General features: G+C 39.1%; 2 protein-coding genes across 2 annotated transcripts in view; one reads left to right on the forward strand and one right to left on the reverse strand.

Moving 5' to 3' along the window:
• Window positions 1-2743: 2743 nt before the first annotated feature.
• On the forward strand, window positions 2744-6607 carry LOC130907808 (gamma-glutamylaminecyclotransferase-like). The gene is made up of 2 exons (XM_057823277.1): window positions 2744-2841; window positions 3767-6607. Exon 2 carries the CDS (start codon window positions 3785-3787, stop codon window positions 4250-4252), a length of 468 nt encoding a protein of 155 aa, XP_057679260.1. The 5' UTR covers window positions 2744-2841; window positions 3767-3784; the 3' UTR covers window positions 4253-6607.
• LOC130907800 (FERM, ARHGEF and pleckstrin domain-containing protein 1-like) overlaps window positions 3590-23517 on the reverse strand; it is a 69963-nt gene continuing 50035 nt past the window's right edge. Inside the window, exons 14-28 of the mRNA XM_057823268.1 lie at window positions 19448-19638; window positions 19242-19331; window positions 16915-17051; window positions 15445-15526; window positions 15305-15366; window positions 14204-14379; window positions 13668-13798; window positions 13512-13580; window positions 11799-11888; window positions 11644-11726; window positions 11370-11482; window positions 10693-10853; window positions 9624-9731; window positions 8024-8175; window positions 3590-6185 (exon numbers count right to left, since the gene is read on the reverse strand). Of these exons, the coding sequence (XP_057679251.1) occupies window positions 6110-6185; window positions 8024-8175; window positions 9624-9731; window positions 10693-10853; window positions 11370-11482; window positions 11644-11726; window positions 11799-11888; window positions 13512-13580; window positions 13668-13798; window positions 14204-14379; window positions 15305-15366; window positions 15445-15526; window positions 16915-17051; window positions 19242-19331; window positions 19448-19638 (1721 nt within the window). The 3' untranslated portion in view covers window positions 3590-6109. The remainder of the gene's footprint in view (window positions 6186-8023; window positions 8176-9623; window positions 9732-10692; window positions 10854-11369; window positions 11483-11643; window positions 11727-11798; window positions 11889-13511; window positions 13581-13667; window positions 13799-14203; window positions 14380-15304; window positions 15367-15444; window positions 15527-16914; window positions 17052-19241; window positions 19332-19447; window positions 19639-23517) is intronic.

Consider the following 23517-nt stretch of genomic DNA (forward strand, 5'->3'; position numbering starts at 1 on the left):
CGATAGACGTCCAATCCATTTTGACCTGGAGCCACGGGAGGACTAGCGGCAAAGGATCGCAGGTGAAATGGATTGGACCTCTAGCATTGTCAGTGACAATCAAAATGTACCCAATAAATTGTTAATCATTTCTCATCATGTGCAATACAGTCCTATACTTCAACAGCGTACCGCACAAATCCTATTTTTAGACCGTCGCGTTGCCATTGTAGCACGGAAGTGGGACATTATAGACACGCCCTCGCATACAATCCATGTTATTTGTGCTTGTTTTCTCCGGTAATCTTTCAAAAAAGAACATGCCGATCAAATACTGCTGCTATGGAACTTGTAGAAACGACTCTAGACATTACGACATATGAAGGAGGTTTTCTTCATACGTTCCCCGAAACCAAAACCTCGGGGGAAAAAATGTGAAGAATGGATCAACTTGCGCGGACGTCCAAAAGACCAGTTTAACGCCAGCAAGGTGAAGCCACTCACATGTTATATGTAGTGTTGCAAGTGCTGCCTGGGAACCGAAAGGCTGTGTATGCGCATGTGCGGGCGGGGAGATAAGGAAGCGCGCACGCTCTAATGAATGTGTGTGTGGCAGCCGGACGTGTTTGTGTGCTCGGCAATAAACGCCACAAGTTAAAAAGTGATCTTGTACAGTTGTGTTTTCCACATGTTACTCCAAGAGTCACACAAGGGAGGTATAAGCTGTAAACATTTTGTTGGGGGCCATGGTCCTTCAGAGGACGAAGAGGAAGGCCGATTTTATATTTTTACTTATTTTGTAGCATGGCGTTTTGCCGTGCTGCTTCTGTCTGACAATGAATGACCTGAAAAAAATATTAAAATGGTATCTGACTGCCGCTGTTAAAAAAAACAACTTTAGTAGTAAGAGGTAGGTGTAAATATAAATAAATTATAGAATTAAGATTCGTTATTAATGGAAAAAATTTAAAGTGTTCGTTGGCTGTCACTGAGTAGTATTTGCGATCGCGACACAAAAATAGCCATGTAAATTGCCTCCAAGAACGGTCAGAGACGTAAGACAACCAGAAGCTATAATATACTAGTATAAGAAAGACAGGGCAGATGGTGGTAAAGGATAGATTGTTGAAACAAGAGAATGCCATTTTCACTGGTGTAAGGCAATGCACACAAGAAAAAGATGTCGATAAAAAAGCTAATTCTGGATCAGGTCGGCTCTTTTTCAGCCCTCGACACTTAAGCCATCTATTTAACTGAACATTTGTATGTTCTTTCACGTCTTTACCAGTGAATTTGGCACCAGGGACATCATTTTCAGACACAATTGGTAGGCTTAGCTCAGTAAACATCTCGTTTGTACACTATTTCCATTCATTTACTATTGGGGACAAACGGGAGGTTGACCCACCTAGCCACAATTGCTAACGTCATGAATATTAATGAACAAAAGTGACGTGCTGCTTGCGGTACGCCATTCCATGAAGCTTTCATATAGCCGTTCATCACTACACATATCTTTAAATCTGTAGGAAGTCTAGACTTTCTGTTAAGGTGTAATTACAACATTTCAAAGTTAAATTAGCCAAATTCCACACTCAACTACTTATGTCATGGTCAATGATATATAAACACAATTTTTCACCACATAGATATTACATTTGGAACAACCAAGATATACAATATCGAAATAGATCTTTATATATTGAAAGATGGGTAAAAAATAACATATTCTTAGTAAGTCCATTATTAAACGATGATGGTCAACTTTTTACTTATCAAGAGTTTTGTTCATCTTATAGTATTGTTGTTACGCCTCGTGAATATTCTCTTGAGTTTGATGAAATACCAGAGGGCTCTCGAAGATTATTACAGAATTCTCCTAGAGGTAGACATTGTAAAATACCAATCTTTGATCCAAAGTCTGTGTTCATTGGTTATAAATGTGCATTATTAAGCTCTGAAGCCTCCAACCATTGTGTGAGAGGACTTATTCAAAGGGAGATAGTTTCCAAACCTGCAGCAATTTATTATTGGAATAATTTATATGAAAATATTGATTGGAAACTTACTTGGCTTTTCCCTAGAAAATATTTATTAAGAAATAAAGTTCAAGAAATCACACTCAAATTACTTCACAGGTGTTATCCTGTTAAGACAACAATGGTTAAATTTAAAATTGATATTGATACGTTACGTTCTTTTTGTGCAAATGCAGAGGAAACTATTGCCCATTTGTTTTGGGAATGTACTTACTCCCAGATCTTTTGAGTTGACCTGAACAATTATATAAATTCCAGTTTAAGTTAAGCCCTCACTGAAAATTGTTTTTAGACATATTTTGTTTGGCCTATTGAACATTGAAGAACCAGAAATGGATAAAAGATATGTTATAAATCTTATTTTAATATTGGCAAAATTTCACATTCACTGTGTAAAATATGCTAATCAAAGACCAAATTTTCATGTTTTCGGGAAAATGTTTTCTTTATATTTAGACGATTTAAGTTCCTCTTTGAACCTCAAAGCTATAAGGACAAAAGACTTTGCAAACAGTAAAGCTTGTGTTAAAATTACCCCAAACCTTTTTGTTGTTGTTGGAAATATGTTGATTGTATGTAAATTGTTCACCCCATATTTGTATTAATAAATAAATGAATAAAGTTTATATAAATAAAAGCTTTCATATAGCCACATGCAATATGGCGACAAAGTTGACACACGAACAGCGCCATTAGGCGTTTTCAGTGTGTATTTCTATGGGTAGAGCCACCCACGTGAGAATGGAGAGCACGTACCTTCACGGAGGACATTATTCTAAGTGGGTCAATGTTTTGTGAGTTTGCTTTTCCACCTGCAATCCAGGTAAAGCCCTTTCGACGTTGATATTGAGACAGCTGCGTGTAAAGCAATGTTTCACCTTATCTTACACGCGTCGTGCAACTTGCAAGAGAAAGCTGTTATTGGTTACTAGAAAGGACTGTTTTCTTATCGATTGCTGGTTTCGGTACAGCCTTTGCGAAGGTGGAGGGTGATATATATATATATATATATATATATATATATATATATATATATATATATATATATACTGTATATATATTTACATAAAAAGTAAAGTAAAAGAGATTCAAAGATAATCAAATCTTAAGCAAGTACTTAGATATGTATGTATGCAGTTATCTTTCAAACAAACTCCACAATTTGTTTCAAGTCTAGTGATGTGAATTGACTTAATTTGTATATTACATGGTGACCCCACTTGCTCATGTCTGCCAATATGCAAGAATTACCGTTTTTTCGACAAAGGTCAGATTAAGAACGCAATCATGCAGGACGACACCATTTTTAAGGTTTCAATTACTGTGCATAAAATAGTTTTCTTCCATCACTTTCGGTTTTATTGGATTGTTAAAAAGTTTTTTTTTTAAATTTGGATCACCCTGTATTATGGATTTTCATTGCACAGAACTGAAGAAATCACACGTTGATACCAAATAGTCAGTGCTCAACTTGCATTGCAGACTAAATATACAAATTTAAAAATATATATATTTATTTAGATTTTGGGTAAAAACCCAAACAGGAAATTATATACAGTAGTGCCAAGTTATTTCATTAGATAGTTGCTGTTCTTGTTAGTACATTTTCGAGTCTCAAAGTACATCAACCTTTTTCAATCATAAGTATCCATGTTTTAGCCACTTCAGCCACTAATAGAAAGCAATACGAAACATCATTAACACAGAATGAATAATTTTGGTCCCGGTGTACTGTTTTGCCATTTCAGAAGTCAGCCTCCTGAATAATGGCCCGTGTCTTCGTATATGGAACTCTGAAGAGGGGGCAACCGAATCACTTCCGCATGTTGGACAAGAGCATTGGAGAGGCACATTTGCTTGCCTCTGCCGTCACAACAGAGAAGTTTCCTCTAGTGATCGCTGGCGAATACAACATTCCCTTTCTCCTCAACCTTCCAAGTCTGGGTCACAGGGTTCACGGCGAGATCTACAGAGTGGATGAGCAATTGCTGAATTTCCTGGATGACTTTGAAGACACACCTACCATGTATCAGCGGACTCTGGTGAAGCTTACAGTGGAAGAGTGGCTGGGGCAGGTCAAAGACGAGGAGAGGTCCGCAGCAGGGGACGTCACCGAGGCCTTTGTGTACAGCACGACCACATATCGGCCGGAATGGGTCTCACTGCCTCACTATGAGAGCTATGACTCCTGTGGTTCTCATGGGCTTGAATATGTACGATACCGTGAAACCTGACAGATGCCGTTTGATCCATCATGGTACGGGGTGCTCTATTACAATGTTTTCTAACTTTTAATTAAGCCAAGATGCATATTTTTTCATTAGAATTCTTGCAGGCCACAACCATAAAAAATTCTCTAAAATGATCTGGTCTCAACTTACTAACTACATGCACCTTGTGAAATCACTGCCTAGTCAGTTGAACACAAAGCTGCTACACTACTTGCGGGTAGGCCTGCAACTAAAGATTAATTAAAAAGATTAACATGTAAACTATTTGTGTGGGGGGTATTGATAAATCAGGTAGAAAAATTATTTACATTCCTTGATTCAAAAAATTGGCTATTTTAAACTGAAAAAGCAGAAAATGTTAAAAAAAACAAACATGATTCTGATTTAGTTTTGTTCTGTAGCACATTAGAAAATAGGCAAAAATGTTAATACTCATTCTCTGAATGTTAAAAAAAAAGATTTTAAAAATTCTTACTTTCATTTAACAAAGCTGATAAGTTTTCCTGAATAGAGGATAGAAATTTGGGACAATTTCAACAACTTAAGTAGTCATAAGTTAGTAACTCTCCTGAATAGAAGAAGAAGCAACAGCGATATCTACAGGGGCTGCTTTGATACATCTGGCCCAGAGTATTTTGAATATGTGAAGTGTCCAATGAAATTTAAAGACTAAGTGTTCAAAGTGTTCCAAAGAGAAATGTGCCGTTCTGTGTCAGAAAGCTCATTTGCAGGTCATGGAACAGGATTTATAACATCTTGAAAACACCCCAAAAAGGCAAAACATTGCACTGTTCTCAAGTAGCCCTAGTCTATATCCTGTTGAACATCAATGGAAGGCGTGGAAACATGATGAGAATTTTGGGGAAACCCTTCAAAACTGAGACAACTGCCTATTTTGTACCATGTTGTGCTGAAATCTGAAATGTAATGTTGTGCTCAGTCAGTCATCAGTCCAAATGGGTAAGAAAAAGCATATCTGGACCAAAAAAAACATGACTTAAAAAAAAAAAAAAAATAGCCCAAAATACCTGCTGAAAGGTGTCCAAGTCTCAAGTAAAAAGCTCATTTGTGACTGTGATTGTCTTGAAAGGGTACCATCATTCTTGTCAAGGCCTAATTTTCTTGAGTTTGTTTTTAAAGGATATTTCCATTGAAATGCAAAAACATTGTCTGATTTCTACTCATGCGTCTTTTTTTATTTTATTTATTTTTTAACAAATGTTCTGACCGCAAAATACTCGAATAATTTCTCTTGAATTCCAACAGATTGTCATCTTTATTTAGAATGGAAAACTGCCAGGGCTGTAGAAAAGAACATCTTTTGGTAGGTTGGTTGTTGGGATGAATGAGATAACAGTAAAAATTAAAATATCAAGAAAAAACGTTTCACAGTGAATCAAAGTACTGTACAAAAGGTCTCTGTGAAACTAGGGGAAATAATGGGTTCTGTTTGAAAGTGGCACTGCATTGTATATAAATTTTCATGAAATCCAATTCTAATAAAAAATGCTTATGAACGAGTATGTACATTTTTATCTTGAATGTGCGCATGAAATGATTTCAGATGGGGACAATGCAAACACTGATGTCAAACGGTTGAGTTTTTTTGCTCGGAATGTGAATGTGTGAGCAACACTTGCTAGGAGGAAGAAGGTAAATGCCATCGTGAATACAAAAAAGCTGTGCAGAAAGTTACTTAAGGTGGTGAAGAACCTCAGGTGTATGTACGTTGGATAGTTGGCGGAAAGAGATTATTAGCTGATAATATTTGTGCAAAGTGGCATGATTTGGTCTGAATTAAAAGTCATTCAGGTTGAAATGCAACCAAGAGTCCAAAACTTCATCCATTTATGGTTTCAATCAATAATTGTCTTTCCTGGTGCTTGGCAGGGAGCGGCTGGCTGAGCAGGTGGCACTGCGGATAACCTCCATCCACCTGGTAAAATGCAGCAAGATAATATTAGACGGTTGGCCAAGTGTGTACAGAAGATTAACTTAAGTAGACCTTCAAACAACACTGCATTTGAAGTTAATCACGAATCCTATCTGAAATCCCAATAGCCATACATGTGCTACAGTGTATCGCAAAAGTGAGTACACCCCTCGTATTTCTGCAGATATATCTTTTTATGGGACGACACTAACTAAATGACACTTTGACACAATGAAAGTAGTCTGTGTGCAGGTTATACAATAGATTTAATTTATTTTCCCCTCAAAATAACTCAAAATATAGCCATTAATATCTAAACCCCTGGCAACAAAAGTGAGTAGACCCCTTAGTGAAAGTTGTCAATATTAACATACAACTGGTCAACTGTCAATATTTTGTGTTGCCACCACTATTATCCAGAACTGCCTTTACTCTCCTCGGAATGGAGTTGACCAGAGCTTCACAGGTTACCACTGGAATGCTCTTCCACTCCTCCATGACGACTATGCGGAGCTGACGGATATTTGAGACTTTGCGCACCACCACCTTCCGCTTGAGGATCCCCCAAAGATGTTCTATTGGGTTCAAGTCTGGAGACATGCTTGGCCAGTCCATCACCGTTACCCTCAGCCTCTTCAGTAAAGCAGAGGTCATCTTGGAGGTGTGTTTGGGGTCATTGTCATACTGGAATACAGCCCTGCGATCCAGTTTCTGGAGGGAGGGGATCATGCTCTGCTGGAGTATTTCACAGTACATGTTGGAGTTCATGTTTCCCTCAATGGAATGTAACTCTCCAACACCTGCAACACTGATGCAACCCCAGACCATGACATTACCAACACCATGCTTGACTGTAGGAATGACACACTATCTTGGTACTCCTGACCTGGTCGCCGCCACAGATGCTTGAGACCGTCGGAACCAAACAAATTAATCTTCGTCTGATCAGACCATAGGACATGGTTCCAGTAATCCACGTGCTTTGTTGACACGTCTTCAGCTAACTGTTTGCGGGCTTTCTAGTGTACAGTCTTCAGAAGAGGCTTCCTCCTGGGGTGACAGCCATGCACACCAATTTGATGTAGAGTGCGGCGTATGGTCTGAGGACTAACAGGCTGACCCCCCACCTCTTCAATCTCTGCAGCAATGCTGACAGCACTCCTGCGACGATCTTTCAAAGAAAGCATTTGGATGTGACGCTCAGCATGTGCGCTCAGCTTCTTTGGATGACCAAACCGAGGCCTGTTCGGAGTGGACCCTACTTTTTTAAAATGCTGGATGATAGTAGCCACTGTGCTGTAGCTCAGTTTCAGGGTGTTGGCAATCTTCTTGTAGCCTCGGCCATCTTCATGTAGCGCAACAATACGTTAAGATCCTCAGAGAGTTCTTTGCCATGTGGTGCCATGTTGGAACTTTCAGTGACCAGTATGAGAGCGTGTCAGAGCTGCACTACAAATTTGAACACACCTGCTCCCTTTGCACACCTGGAACTAGTAACACTAAAGAGTCACATGTCATTTTGGAGGGAAAATGACAAGCAGTACTCAATTTGGACATTTAGGGGTCTAGTTTCTAAGGGGTGTACTCACTTTTGTTGCCAGGGGTTTAGATATTAATGGCTATATTTGGAGTTATTTTGAGGGGAAAATAAATTAACTCTATTATATAAGCTGCACACAGACTACTTTTCATTGTGTCAAAGTGTCATTTTGTCAGTGTTGTACAATGAAAAGATATACTTAAATATAGGCAGAAATGCAAGGGGTGTACTCACTTTTGTAATACACTGTATATGCAGTAAATGCATTTCTTGCATGCACTGTATTAGTGAGAAACTTCACCGTTCAAATGTGTACTCGCTCTCTGATCTGAAGTAGTAGACGTGGGACTTGAAGTGAAGTTTGAAGACATAGTCCTTGTGGATGTTTTCCGACTCAGACGGGATGGTGACGGAGTAGCCGAGCAAAGGAAGGCTGGCCAGAGGGTAGTCATCCTGTTGGGGACCTCTGTTATAAACTTTATTCAGTATTATTGCATGCAAATGGATTAAAGTCTCAAGTCTTAAATTTTGTTGTTGGAAAAAAAAAATCATGGTAGTCAAGTACTGTAATTTTCGCACTATAAGCCGTACCTGACTGTAAGCCGCCACCCACCAAATTTGGCACGAAAACGGCATTTGTTCATAGATACGCTTCACTGGACTATAAGCTGCAGCTGTCCTCACTGTATTATGGGATATTTACACCAAGAGATGTTAACCGGTAACACTTTATTTGACAGCAGCATCATACGACTGTCATAAGACCAAATGAACCACCATAGCTTCAAGAAGCTTCATTTGGCCATCACTACTCCCTTGGAGGAGACAGTCAACCTCTGCTGCCACCTGCTGTCAACACTGTTGTTGTCCAACATACCTCCTAGCATGCATTGCAGTGCTACAGATGTAAATAACATTCAAAATTCATGTTCTGTGTTAATTATTTTTTCATTTACTGTTCCAGTTTTATTAATTGCTAGTTATGGTATATGGTAACACTTTATTTGACAGTGGCTCCATAACACTGTCATTAGATAAATATAATTATGATATGACACTTTTATGAGCATTAATGAATGCCTATAACAAATGTCATTTAGTATTATCTGGCAAATTATCTCACTTTTGAATTCATGCAAAAATTCTAAGGTGGACATAAATGGAATTAGTGACTTAATTTGCTGGATGACACTTAATGACATCTGTCATAAGCATTTAGTAAAGCCCATGATAGTGTCATGTCATCATTATGATGGTCTTATGACAGTCTGATGACGCCGCTATCAAATAAAGTGTTACCTATTAACCCAAATAAATCAACAAATTAGTCTCACTGGACTATAAACTGCAGCATTCAAAATGAAGGAAAAAAGTAGCGGCTTATAGTCCAAAAAGTACAGTACATTTTTTTGTCTTTTAAGTTGAATCAAGTAATTACTTGGATTCAGCAACTCATCCAATCTTGTTTACTCAAATGTTAGCCCATTTGCACTCTGTAAATGTACCGTCCTTGCCTTCGTTAGCTGCAGTAAAACATTTGTCAACACATTTTTAAGGTGCCTGAAACAGTCTCAATATTCTTTATCACTTTATTGCCTTCTCAATTTGATATACAAATGGCAAAGTTAATGTTCGACCAGCTACAATATCGGCCTGATAGATTGTGATTAAGTTGGATGTTGTAATTTTAGTTTTTTTTCCTGAGTTGCAAACCTTGTATTTTGCCGCCACCCCGCTTTTTGTATATATATAGTATAAGAAGCATAAACGGAGTTATTAAAAATTTAAGTCAAGTCATGTCAGGCGACTGGAATCCTTCACCTCTGTTACATGCCTTATCAGGTGGCTATGTTACCTAGCAACATAATATGTACAGAAACTATCCTTTTAATTTCTCAAACCTGGTGTGACTTGTAGAAAAACAGGCTGAAGTTGGTGAAGACCACCCAGAGTTTCTGCCAGCCATTACTATTCTTGAACTTTCTCAGCAGGTTCCCTGAGAGCTGGTTCTAGAAACAGGTGCGGCAGTGATATAAATGAATGGAAAGATTAACACGGCCCACAAAAGATCGGTTTATTTTGTATACAGTGGGCAAATAAGTATCCACCATGATTTGCAAATAAATTCTTTAAAAATCAAACAATGTGATTTTTTTTTTTTCACATTCTGTCTCTCATGGTTGAGGTTTACCCATGTTGACAATTACAGGCCTCGCTAATATTTTCAAGTGGGAGAATTTGCACAATTAGTGGTTGACTAAATACTTATTTGCCCCACTGTATACAGTTTATGTATTTTAAAGCTGGACATAAAATTCGACAACAGTAGGAAAAGACACTTAGTTTTGTAAAAGAAATTGGTAATTTAGAATTTTCCCAATCTCAGATTATGTACATAATTTCTCAATAATTTCTATAGTTTGTTAGTCCTTCCCACAGTAATAACAAATGCAGTACATCGAATGGCCAGCAGGTGTGATAATATGACTAACTGTACTACTACTGTGCAAGAAGAAAATCCAAAAATGTTACTGCTGGGCATAAGGTGTGTGTTTGTACAGTAAATGAAGCGGAGAGATCGCATTAGATATGAAGCTTATCCAGAATCCAAAGGAAATTGAAAATGTGCGTGACAGTAGCTCGTCATGCAAGTACATGGCTTCAGACAGGCGAATTTAAAAGCAAAACTGTTCTAAAAGGTTAAATGTAAAGGTACTGAACCAAAAAGTTAAATACAACTGAACTGAAGATTTTGAGAATTATTAGTGGACGACTTTAAATCCTGCTGTGGATGGCAAAAAATTTTTCGAAGAAAAATAATGTATGTAAAAAATATGCATGCATCTTTTTGAATCATATAACATTTTGCAAATCATAGAGCTGTTCCAGAGCCACTAGTGTAAGATATGTGGAATGCAAAATAGTGTAGCAGTACTGTAGTAGAAAACTGATGAGGAAAAAGTCATGTACCTCCACAGCAATACTGAAGTCAACCATAGACACACTGGTGTTGCGATGCCAGCAGACGTGCACTGTGGTGTTACCGCGCTGAGGTTGCCGCTCCAGAGACGAACGCGAACCACACAACTCCTCCTCGGACTCATGCTCAGCTCCACCTTCCTCAAGCAGCTCTGGGGAACAATAGACAGGTCAAACATTATTTTGACTGTAATGAATACAAATAAGTAAAAAGTGGTGCCTTAGGATATGAGTGGCCCAATTTACATTTTTCCCCCCAGATACAAGTAGTTTTGGTACACTAGTTGTTAACTCCAATTTACATTCAATATTTTTTGTTATTATTTTTTATAAAGTTAAATACATAATTCCCGTTTTTGAAATATTAGAAACATTTTGCTGGGTTTCTGAAGCTGGAACAGATTAATGGAATTTCCATTCATTTCAATGAGGACAGATGAGTTGCGATTAATAAAGTGTCTCGAGTTATAAGAGTGCCTGTGAAACAAATTAACTTTTATTTAAATTTTAAAATATATTTTAAAGTTATCTAAAAAATTGCCACTTTTTTCCCCCTCATAATCAGACAATTTTGGGTAGACACCGTTTGGTAGAAAGGTAAGCAGAACATATAGCTTCCTGATTCAGTCTTGAAAAGTTTCAAAAAGTACAATACAAAGCATACTTACTGCTATCAGAAGGGCTGGCAGAAAGCAGATCCAAATGAGGACCGTTGCTCTGCTCGGCGAGGTCAATGGCCATCTTGATGTCTTCCACCCACCGCTCCATCTCGGCTGCACAGCTGGCGGCAAGGAGGGAGCCGTGAGAAAGTGGACAGTGGACTTGGGATGATGAAGTGTGTATTTAACAAGTTCAATTCCAGCACACAAATCACTAAAAACTTCAAAGAAATTTCCAAATAGTGATAAAAATGAAGTGACACAAATGTGCGCTGCAAAGTACCTGGCCGCCACCACCACTGACTGCCGTTGTCCAAACAATGTGAACGAATGAGGGACGCCCCACTCCTCTTCACTTTCTGTGATCTGCATATAAAGAGTACAAAATTCTCAAATAAAATGTCCTTTACGTGAATATTATTTTAAACAGCAGAATACCGTCATGCCAAAGAGAGGTAGCTGGCCGTGGACTTTGAATTGGTTGGATTGAGTCATCCCCCGACTAGTGTACACCAAGGAATCACTGAACTAGAGAGAGAAAAAAAGATTTTGTCAAAATGTCTGGGCATCTAGCGCCGTCAATGGCAGCCAAATGAGTTCAATGGTTGGCCGACATGATGACCCTTTGAAGGAAACCATAACTGAGATGTGGCCCAAGACAAAGATGAGTTTGATACCATTGCATTAAAGCCAGCAATTCACCGATATGAGTTTTTCAGGACCGATACTTATTAGTAGTTAGAGGGTCCGATTACCGATTTTTGAAGCCAATATTCATTTGCAGCAAAACTGTAAAAATTGGTGTAGAAAAACTAAATGATGCAAACACTGAACTTCATTGAAATGCCTAAAGCATGTTTATTGAATCACACAAATAAAAAAAATAATAGTTCCGGAAGTGCCTGAATTTCTTAGACTCAGAAACATCTCTTAAAGTTGAATAAAAGGTTAAATAAATAGCTATTCGGAAAAATTTGTGTTGTTCCGAAAAAAAAGTTTTAAACATGTTACTGTCCCACCGTGCCGCCTTCATAATGCAAATTATTTTTAAACAAGAATAACGTAGAAAAATGCTTGTCATTATTAAATGCTTCACTGAGTGAGTCCAGTCAAATCCGCTCACTGCTGAGAACAGCCCCGCACACGCACACAATGAGGGGCCGTTTACATGGTGACTCTCCGAGAAAATGAAAAATTTCAAATTTGCATTTGCATTTGAGTCTCCATTCGAACAATGTCGCAATTCCGCATGAAAACAATGTAGTATTCATGGCAGGCCCTAGGGGGCAGTGCAGATTAACAGGGCGACAGAGAACGATGCACTTTGACCCCACCAAGCTCCCTCAGCCTGGAAAAAAATATGCCCGCCCACTTTAAGCAATAGCATTTTTCTTTTGTTCAAAAGGGCACAAAAATGGAAACATTCAACATATTTAATTTAAAAATATTATTAAAACAGTAAATTAAAGCTGACATTCCGCCATATTTGCTGTTTTTAATATTTAGTAGCACCGCTGCGCACGCCCAATATGACGTGTACGAGTGCTGATGTTATCGGCGCGGTCTCGCGCCGCGGGAGCCTTTGATATGCATGCCGAGGAAGCCACCCTCAATCCCCCGCAATTGGATCCTTCCTGGAGGCAGGATTCAGAATTTTTCGTCTTCGCCGACACCAAATGCATGCGAGGCCACTCCGCAACACAATCATTGCGTCTTAGTGTCGCAGAGTCACTATGTAAACTGCCCCTGAGTTGCCACAGATCATTAGTGTTTAACAAGCAAAACGATGATTGACACATTTGGCGTCTCTAAAGGTAGCGCTGCCAACCTTCTCTGGCAAGATCAAAGCTTCAATGCCTGTCAGTCATCGTTAATTTTAACAAGCAAAACTCAGAGTGCACTGCTGACGAAGAAAAGCAGCAGGAGGGAGAGTGAGGCTATACGAGCATGAAGGAGAAAAATATTTTTTAAAATTAAAAACCCAATCTTTTTTTGCCAATTCCAATCCTCTGAAAAATGGCGCGATCCCTAGTTTTAAATTGACTTTTTCATATTGGCTCGTTGGCTTTTAAAAAACAAAACAAAAAAAGACTGATATAGAATTTTCCAAATATCGGTCTATCTCTAATTAAAGCATGTTTGAGGTCCTACCAGGAAGAACATTCTCTGCTGTAGGCCCTTCCCCGAGAGCTTACTGAGGCATCCAAGTCTGATGAACTCCTGTGAGCCCAACACAAATATAAGTATAACACCATTTACCATTTATTATTAAGGACATTTACTTCTTATGAAATCAAGTGTCTTTACCCTGCCAGGGATGGCCAGATTGTCGATCCCAGTCAGATCTTTCTTGAGCTCAAGAAGCTTTTGAAAGTTCTCCATCTTCATCATGGTACCTTGTAACTGCACCACCATCTCTGTGATGTCCGCAAGGGCCGCTGCAGGTGACAAAAAAGAAGGGTTTTTTTTGTGTGTTTTTTTTTAAAATGAAGCCCATGTGAAACTAGAGAATGCAATTTCTGATTAAATTGAATGTGGATTTGAAGAGCTGACTGAACTGAAATGCTTTCAAGCGCTAAAATGTGAATATAAGCCTTGGAACTATAATTATTCCAAAATAAAATATTTTGGAAAATTTTAAAAATGAACAATTTTGTTCAATTTAAAAACTCATTCCCTGAATGTCCAGAAACTTGAACGTTTCAGTGCATTTAGAGGTCTCCAAAATGTCCAAAAAGAGGGGCAATATTCATCACACAAATATTTTTATTTATATATTTAGGTCTTCAGTGTTCACCCATCTGCTATGAAGAGACGGCGTATGTTGCAGCAGGACTCGATACCTCTGCAGTCCCTGAAGTCATCATGAGTGGGTGGGTAGTGCTTGCAGAGCCTCTCCAGGATGAGTTTGTAGTGCAGCAGGCGGTGGAGTGGCCGCAAGAGGAAGATGTTGAAGGGGAGGTAGCACACCTTTTGCTGCTCCAGCTCTCCACACAGAACCTCCGCCTTTCGACTCGACCTGACACAGATAAATAGAGGAGGGGCTTAACTTGAAATATGATTCATTTCCCATGCACACATGGTAGGTTCAGGTCAATCTATGTATTTTCTTGCTGAATGGCTACATTTGACCTTAACAGATTAAAAAAACAAGCTACCAGTTCGCATTTTATGCTTACTAGATTGCAAGTGTATTCTACACTCATTCCTAATCCATTTGATACCAAACATGACTATTTTCTGACCAATTTGAAAATTGATTGGATTTTAATTAACTATCAATTAACACTTTAGCTGATTAGTCATTAGCAATGATGAGTATCCTTCTGTAGCCTTACGCTCAATCTATTCGATACCAAACATGACTATTTTCTGATGAAAACTGATAGGATATTAATTATTATTATTATTATTATTAAGTGCGTTATTAAGTAATTAAGGAAACACAAAAATTGGACTCAAGCGTTGATGAAGATATCCTCTAAGTATATGCATAATGAAGTTTCAGATCAATCCATCCATTACTAATGGAGGAATAACTACACTAACTCTAAAATGACTTATTAATTAAATACATGCACATTAATAGGTGGAATTGAAACTGGATGCTTGATACTGCAGGTACTCTCCTCTAGAATATCTATATCGAATTTCATGCGCACCCTATGCAATTAACTGAAAAATAGACATCTCTTTGTTTTCTATCGTTTAATTAAGATCGAATTAATCAGGTGGAAACTCTGGAAAACAGCTACAAGTTTCAACAGACACTGACCCATAGAATATACCTATCAAATTATCTGTGCACGAATAACAGAGGAATAAATGAAAAATGATTATATACATACCACCAATGACAACATTAGCGGCAACTTAATGGGCCTTCCACTTGTAATGAAAAGAAAGAAAACCTTTCTGAGGAGCTGTGTATACAGTATACTTACCTACAAGCTCGTTCAAGCTCCACCAGGCACTCCGAATGTTTCTGCCAGTGAGTCGTCAGCTGCTGCACATGCATGAGTAAAGAATAAAAGTTCAAACTAGGGGGAAAGCTCCACAGTAGCCGTAAATATAGCTCGGTTACCCTCAGACTTTGAATGTTCTTTAAAAGAACATCACCAATTCGTTGGTAGTCTCCCTTAATGTGTGCATTGGATCGACCTTCCCTGAAAGTAGAAAAGGTGTTATTTTCTATTGACATATAACGTATTTATAAAAACCGCGTGGGGCATTTTTCCTGGTTTGTAACATCTTTAATGGCTGGTGCCTAAAATATTTGAATGATAAAAAAAAAATCACTGAGTCTTTCACAATCAGTTTATAGTACAGTGGTACCTTTACATATGAAGTTAATTCATTCCAGGACCTTGTTTGTATGTCGAAATGGTCGTATGTCGAGCAGGATTTCCCCAAAGGAATACATTATAAACCCATTAATTCGTTCCACAACCTGAAAACCCACACTAAATCCTTAATAAATGCTGCTGGTACTATTGCAAATAGCAATTAAACAGAGCAAAACACATAAATTATCAATAAAAATCGGAATAATAATATATAATAAGAGTAATAATAATAATAATACATGTAATAATGTAAAAATTGGGGTTCTAATGTTGCGGATGGGTTTTGCGTGGTACACCTGAACGCACCGCGTGGCTGACTTGACAGAGTGAGGGAGGGAGGACTTTTTACTTTCACTTTGTTCAGATGGGGCAGACAATGGGCATGTTGTGTTGCACAAGTTCTGAAATAAATGATTAAAAATCTGACGAAGCTGGCGATTTTTTGGCAATGTTACAACAACAATATTTGTCACCTTAACTTATAAAGACTGGCGAATGGAGGAGGACCGTCTAGATCAGGGGTCTCCAAACCGGTCCTCGAGGGCCGCTGTGGGTCCTGGTTTATGTTCATACCGATCAAGCACAGACCTTTCAACCAATGTGGTTTCTACTAAAACAGGCAGCACCTGACTGCAATCCACTGAATACACTTATTAAACACCAGATTGGTGAAAAGGTGTGGTCTTGTTTAGTTGGAGTGAAATCCTGCACACACTGCGGCCCTATGTAGAATAGTTTGGAGACCAGTGGTCTAGATTCTGGACATTCTATGACTGTTTTGTCATGTCAGTTCACGGACACATCCATGCTCATATTTTTGTGTCATTTTGATCTTCATTTCAATGGTAAGCCTAACCTTTTTCCTTTTTTCGCCACCCGCACTAACATTCTTGGAACCCATGTTGATTTCTCTCACAAGAAAATCCACTGTGCGTCAGTCTTGTGGGATAACAAAGTAACTGCGGCGCTGTCATAAATCTTCGTATTTCGAGCACGTCGTCGGATGTAGAAATGAATGGCGAGTCAAATTTTACGTCGGGTGTTGAAAAGATCGTGTCTCGAAGCGATCGTATGTCGGGGTACCACTGTAATAGCAACTAGTTTAAGCAGGTCAAGTTGCCCCCCCCTCTCCACACACACACAAAGTAAGAAAAGATAAGACTGTAGTTTACTGATTGGATTGTGTTTCGCCTGACATTGATACTGACCATTGTGCGAGTCTCTGCTCCACCTCTGTGAGGAACCCTTGGTGGAACTTGTGGATTGGATCATAGTTGGCTGATATCAGGTTGCTAACAGCAACAGGAAAGGCTTCTTCATCTTTCTCTGCAATCCTCTTGAACGACTGGAATAAACACAAGCAGAAGGGGAAAGGAAAGAGCGGGGTGAGAGGATTTACAGTACAACACAGTTCTTAAAGGCAAAGGAAAGGGAGGGTAGCATACTGAAAAAACAGCAGTGCCACCCAAAGAAAATATTGAAGAATTTTTTAAAAGAAGAACACAGTACACGCCTTTTTCTCCACATCAAAGCAGATGGAACCGCGAAAGAGCCAAACACAGCTGACTTGGCCAAAAAAAAATAAAAAAAAATCACATTCGGATTCTTTTTCGCCCCAAACCAAGATCTCAAATATATTCAGGTATAAATGATCAACTGGACAAACAAAACGCAACAAACTCAAGCAAGAATGAATGTTTCATGCTTGTTGTCAGTATATGTAATAATGCATTGGATTTATTTAGAACTTTTTAAGGACACTTAAAGATGCTTAAACATTGCATTATTCTTTCACTCCACACTAGATGGTGGTATACGAGTATTGCAGCCACAGCTGCCTTGGGGCAGTCTGACAGAAGTCAATTTGCACCATTGGCCCTTCTGAAAACGATCAACCACTCGTTCTCACACTACTTTCACGCAGGCAAGCAGGGTGAGGTATCTTGCCCAAGGATACAACAACAATGGGCACAGGTGGGAGCTGGATTTGAAGTTGAACGCTTGATCCTTCAATCAATGGATAACCTGCTCAACCTCTTGCGCCACCTTCGCCCTCAATCATATCTACAATCATATCTGAGAAGGTGCTAGCTTGAGTCTTGCTTGAAAAGCGCAATTTGTCATAATTCAATGTTACGCCTTCGGCTATTGATGAGCAGTGTTGAGCACGTTACTTTAAAAAAGTAATTAGTTACATTACTCACTACTTCTTCCAAAAAGTAACTGAGTTAGTAACTGAATTACTCTATAGTAAAAGCAACTAGTTACCAGGGAAAGTAACTATTTCCGTTACTTTAAAAAGAACTTGTTGTATGTCAAAGAATTTGAAATTTTCTGAGCAGTATTTGAGTCAGTGGAATAGAGAAGAACAGACAGGTAGTTAACTTGTTAGGTGTTTCAGAAGATTTGAATTGCTGACCACAGATGTCGACACAAGCTTTGCCCCGGGACATAAATTACACATTACATGCAGGTTCTTTCCTTTAATTTCGACAAAGTTGAAATAGTGTCTATATCTCCACCTCTTAAAGGACAATTTTTCTTCTGTATGATCTGCCATCCCGACCCTGTGCATCTGTTTTGCGAGTGTGTTTGCCGCAAGCGCTGTTCCGGTTTGCTTGTGAAATCACTGGCTCTGATTGGCTTACCACGACACATGACTAACCCTCAGCCAATCACAATCACTTCCATCGCATCTCTCGAGGGGCCGCATTCAGGTAGGCTTGTTTCCTGACAATTCACGTCACCTTCAAAGCGTCTGCCGTCCTCAAGATGAAAGCAGAATTATTGCTGGCTGACAGTGGGAGATGGGAACGAGGCGAGTATCAGGTGTAGCAAACACAGAAACGTTACCAAACTTTGGAAAGCATTGTCTAATTGAATGAGCAGGGACAAACAGCTTGGAGTCAGAAGTACGTGCGCTATTCCCGAACCTGAACGCACCCCAAGTCTTGGATGACAAGTCAACAGAGCAGCGAGTCGACTCAACACGGCTGGTAGTTTCTTCAATTTATTCAGAGTAAATAACGCACCGCTTTTGACCGTCAGTAACGGTAACGGCGGAAAAAGTAATTAGTTAGATTACCCCGTTACTGAAAAAATAACGCCGTTACGTAACGGCGTTATTTATAAGGGCGTTACTCCCAGCACTGTTGATGAGCACTCAGTTGCTTTGTCCCAAAAAATGTTTTTTGTTTGTTTGCTTTCTTGCTCTTAAATAGGCAAGATTTCCTGAGATGCTTTTGAGAGAAAATAAAGGCACAAAATAATCACCTCATGGATAAGGACAAATCTTGTGCAAAAATTGAACCGGAGTGGATTAATGACAAAATAATTATAAATGCTAAATTAATTAGTTTAAAAAAAAAAAAAAAAATCCTTTATTATTATTTTTTTTTTAAAAATGATAGATAAAATATCAGATGGCATTTTTTGGGATTTTTATGCCTTGTGCCATAGTTACATTATCTTTTCCGTATTCTCAGTGCACGTTGAAAAATAGATTTTTCAGTTGTCTGTAAGTTATTATCCCCACCTGAGTGATGACCTGCAGTTCTTTGAGGTAGGTCCGCTCAGTGGTTAATAGTTCCTTTGAGATGAAATAGGCCTTGTCTGTGGGAAACTTCTGGACACAATCAAAAATGCGGCATGGAATCATCTGACAAAACTGCCATGTCGTATTAAAAGCTATCAAGGTCATTTTCCCCCTACCAGATGTTCTGCTTTGTTTTGCACGCTCACCTTTCTCCTGCCCTCATCTTCATCATCATTGCGGACATGTCCGGCATCACCAAGTAGAGGGCTGGTGAGAGGTGACAGCTGACTAGGTGGCACAAAGCCAACACCTGCAGGCACCTCTCCGTTCACAATCCCGTTAGCGTTGCCACTCGGGTGGTGACTTTTCAGTGGGAAAGCTTCAGAGGTAGGACTTCCTGAGGAGGAAGAGAAGAGGTAAATGGAGAAGAAGATGACGGTGCATAGATAAGTATAAAATAGATGAGATGACAGAGCAGATGGTCGTGGAGGAGCAAGGAAACACATGAAGTCTAACAAATGTGACGCAACAACACGCACAACTATTGTCTAGACACTCACTAGCAACTTGAATTCAACATATTCCTCCACACTGAAGCAACTGGGCAATGAAATTTTTAGTGAGGAAGGATTCTGTTAATGTGTTAGTAGTGAGAATAAACATTAGTAGCAAGACATGGCTACAATAATAAAACACAACAAGTGGTACATGCTAAATTGCTGTGGGAAGATTGCACTCTGAACTACATATAAGTCACTACACTATAAAACAACTAACTACAAAATTGTGATGTCATACTTGCCCGGGTGTAAAGTTCCAAGAATCCACATGCTGGGCGAAAACCACTGAATCCATCTCTACTTACCAGTGTGCCCAAACACAAACACAAGAAAGTAAAAATAGTGCAGGAGCCATTGAGCCAGCCACATGCACACAATGGTCAACCAACACAAAACAGAGATTGTGCTTGGGGGAGGGTGGATGTCCTTTCAATATGTATGCCAAGCTGTGTGAGGATGCGCAGGAGCTGGACACAGGGACAAATAATTCCTAACTCCTATTTTTCCAAAACATGCACATTTTTGTCAGTAGATTTTTTTTTTTTTAATTAATGCTAGTGCAGAAAAATAGGTTACAGTGTTAAAGACAGGGGAAGGAAGAGTATCACAATCCAGCAAATTTGATTTTTGAGATGGAAATTAAAAAAAAAAAAAAAAAGATGACAGATGAGCAGAAAAAAAAGTTACAAGACTGAAAACAAGTGTGTCCTGAACCCACAACATAACGCAAATGGTTAGGAATACTATACATGTTTAGCAGTTCTATTTGGTGCAGCTTGACCTTTACACAACCAATGATTATTTCAAGTTCTAATCTTACAGTGGAAGAAAAACAAATACATATACAAAACATTCTAAAGTACATCATGTTATCCCACGAACAGGTCATATACTGCAAAAGGCTACCACTGCCACATTGCAAAAATAAATAACTAGCACTTGTTCGAACAAATTTGGTTGATTATCTTGTAAAAGTTCAAAATTACAAACTATCATGTTAACATATATTTGACGTTGTCATGTACCGCATATTAAAATGATCACAATGCATGTGCTTGATGAGAGGAAAGTTAGCGGACTCAACTCCAGAATGTACATGTTTGTGTATCCTTACTCTGACAAGAAAAAAAACACTTGAACAACTTAAAATTCAATTTTATGTTTGCACTTACAATATGCTTTAATTGTAACTTTACTTTACCTCTCTGTTACCTTCCCAAACTACTGGAGTTGAGGCCACTTTCTATTGCCCCTGCATGTACACAGTGAAGAAACGTAGGGCAAATGGTTCCCACATATTTTCAAAGGAAGGGTGCTGTGGTAAAATAAACACGTAATACACGGTCATACTGTGTATTTGCACCACTAAGCTTCGCAAACATTTTGGAACCACTTACAGTGTATCACAAAAGTGAGTACACCCCTCGCATTTCTGCAGATATTTAAATATATCTTTTCATGGGACAACACTGACAAAATGACATTTTGACACAATGAAAAGTAGTCTGTGTATAGCTTATATCATAAAGTTAATTCATGTTCCCCTCAAAATAACTCAAAAAATATAGCCATTAATATCTAAACCCCTATCAACAAAAGTGAGTACACCTGTTAGAGACTACATACATCCCTAAATGTCCAAATTGAGCACTGCTTGTCATTTTCCCTCCAAAATGTCATGTGACTCGTTACAGGAGTGCTGTCAGCATTGCTGCAGAGACTGAAGAGGTTGGGGGTTAGCCTGTTAATGCCAGACCATACGCCACACTCTACATCAAACTGGTGTGCATGGCTGTCACCCCAGGAGGAAGCCTCTTCTGATGACGGCATACAAGAAAGCCCGCCCGTCTCATCAGACCATAGGACATTGTTCCAGTAATCCATGTGCTTTGTTGACATGTCTTCAGCAAACTGTTTGCGGGCTTTCTTGTGTACCGTCTTCAGAAGAGGCTTCCTCCTGGGGTGACAGCCATGCACCCCAATTTGATGTAGAGTCCGGTGTATGGTCTGAGCACTAACAGGCTGACCTTCCACCTCTTCAGTCTCCGCAGCAATGCTGACAGCGTAACGAATCACATGGCATTTTGGATGGAAAATGACAAGCAGTACTCAATTTGGACATTTAGGGATGTACATCGTTTCTAAGGGGTGTACTCACTTTTGTTGCCAGGGGTTTAGATATTAATGGCGATATTTTGAGGTATTTTGAGGGGAAAATAAATTAACTCTATTATATACGCTGCACACAGACTACTTTTCATTGTGTAAAAGTGTCATTTTGTCAGTGTTGTCCCATGAAAAGATATACTTAAATACCTGCGAAAATGCAAGGGGTGTACTCACTTTTGTGATACACTGTAAAGACCCTTAACAGTGAGTGACAAGGTGAGCAAGAACAAACCAGAATGACAGAAAAAAGCTGGTTAACATGCATTTAGGTGGGGGGTTAAAGACCCGGAAAAACAGAAACCATGCTTGAAAAAGTACCATGACAGAGCATGAAGTTTTAACATTTAATCAGAACAAACCAAGGGGAAAAAGTAATTCAGTAAAAAGAATTTAGCAAGCAATTTTCTGAGAAATTGTTCACATTCGGCCTCATTTGTAAGCATGATAAAGAAATGTATAAACAAATAGCAGGTTGATACAGAATTCAATAATGTGGCAACACCACGACAGAAACCAAAGTGGGTTATGTAATCTGGCACCAAGAAAAGTGCACGCACAGGTAGCGTTTGTGCGTGTGTGTGTGGTTGCATGCCAGGAGCCAAGCCAAGCAGACAGAATGAAGTGGATGGGTACATGTTTGATTGGTGATTGCTGTCACTGGAAAGATGTAACAGGGTAAAGATGAGAAAAGGCTCGTCAACCACCAATGTGATCGAGCTACATATTTCAAAAATACGCACAATAAATGTTAATAAAGGATATTCTAACTACCACTAGTCTATTCAAAGTTCAGTTAAGTGTCTCAAATTTGAAATACAAAATGCTACACAAGTCCTTGCCACAAAAAGTGTGAAAGTGCTCAAAAAGATGTTAGCTCCAAGGCGGTGAACAGTTCGACTCCGGCCACCAAAGTAAGACCAACCTCTTAACCAGGGGTGGGCAATTAATTCCACAAAGGGCCGCAGTGGGTGCAGGTTTTTGTTGCAACCCATTAAGAGGACACCTTTTCACCAATCTGCTGTTTTACAAGTGCAATCAGTTGATTGCAGTCAGGTGCTTCTCATTTCTGCTGAAACTGCATTGGTTAAACTATCTGTGCTGGGTCAGTTGGAACAAAGACCAGGACCCACTGCGGCCCTCGAGGACCGGTTTGCCCACCCCTGGTCTTAACAAATGAGGATCACTCAAGATGGCTGATATGCTCACGGGTAACAGAGTCAGGACAAGTACGGAAGCCCTAAAGACAAATGCTGTCACATTACTTCTGCTTTGATATTATTCAACAATGAAACTAATATATTGCACAAGACGACACATACGACATTACAGTATAAACAAAAAACCTCACCTCGGTGCTTAAACATGTCAAGAATGTAACAAACCAAAAAGGGATTTAAGAGGTGATAACCTCTTAATTCTAGTGAGGAAAACTAAAGTTACATAGGCTACATACCAAAGATATACTGTAGAACTCCGGCATTCTATGCTAAACAATAATAAGGGGTTATGGCACATTGTTCAACAGCAACCTTGCAGGCAGGATCGGC

This window comes from Corythoichthys intestinalis, chromosome 2 (assembly GCF_030265065.1).
Source record: "Corythoichthys intestinalis isolate RoL2023-P3 chromosome 2, ASM3026506v1, whole genome shotgun sequence".
In the NCBI taxonomy this organism is placed as follows: domain Eukaryota; kingdom Metazoa; phylum Chordata; class Actinopteri; order Syngnathiformes; family Syngnathidae; genus Corythoichthys; species Corythoichthys intestinalis.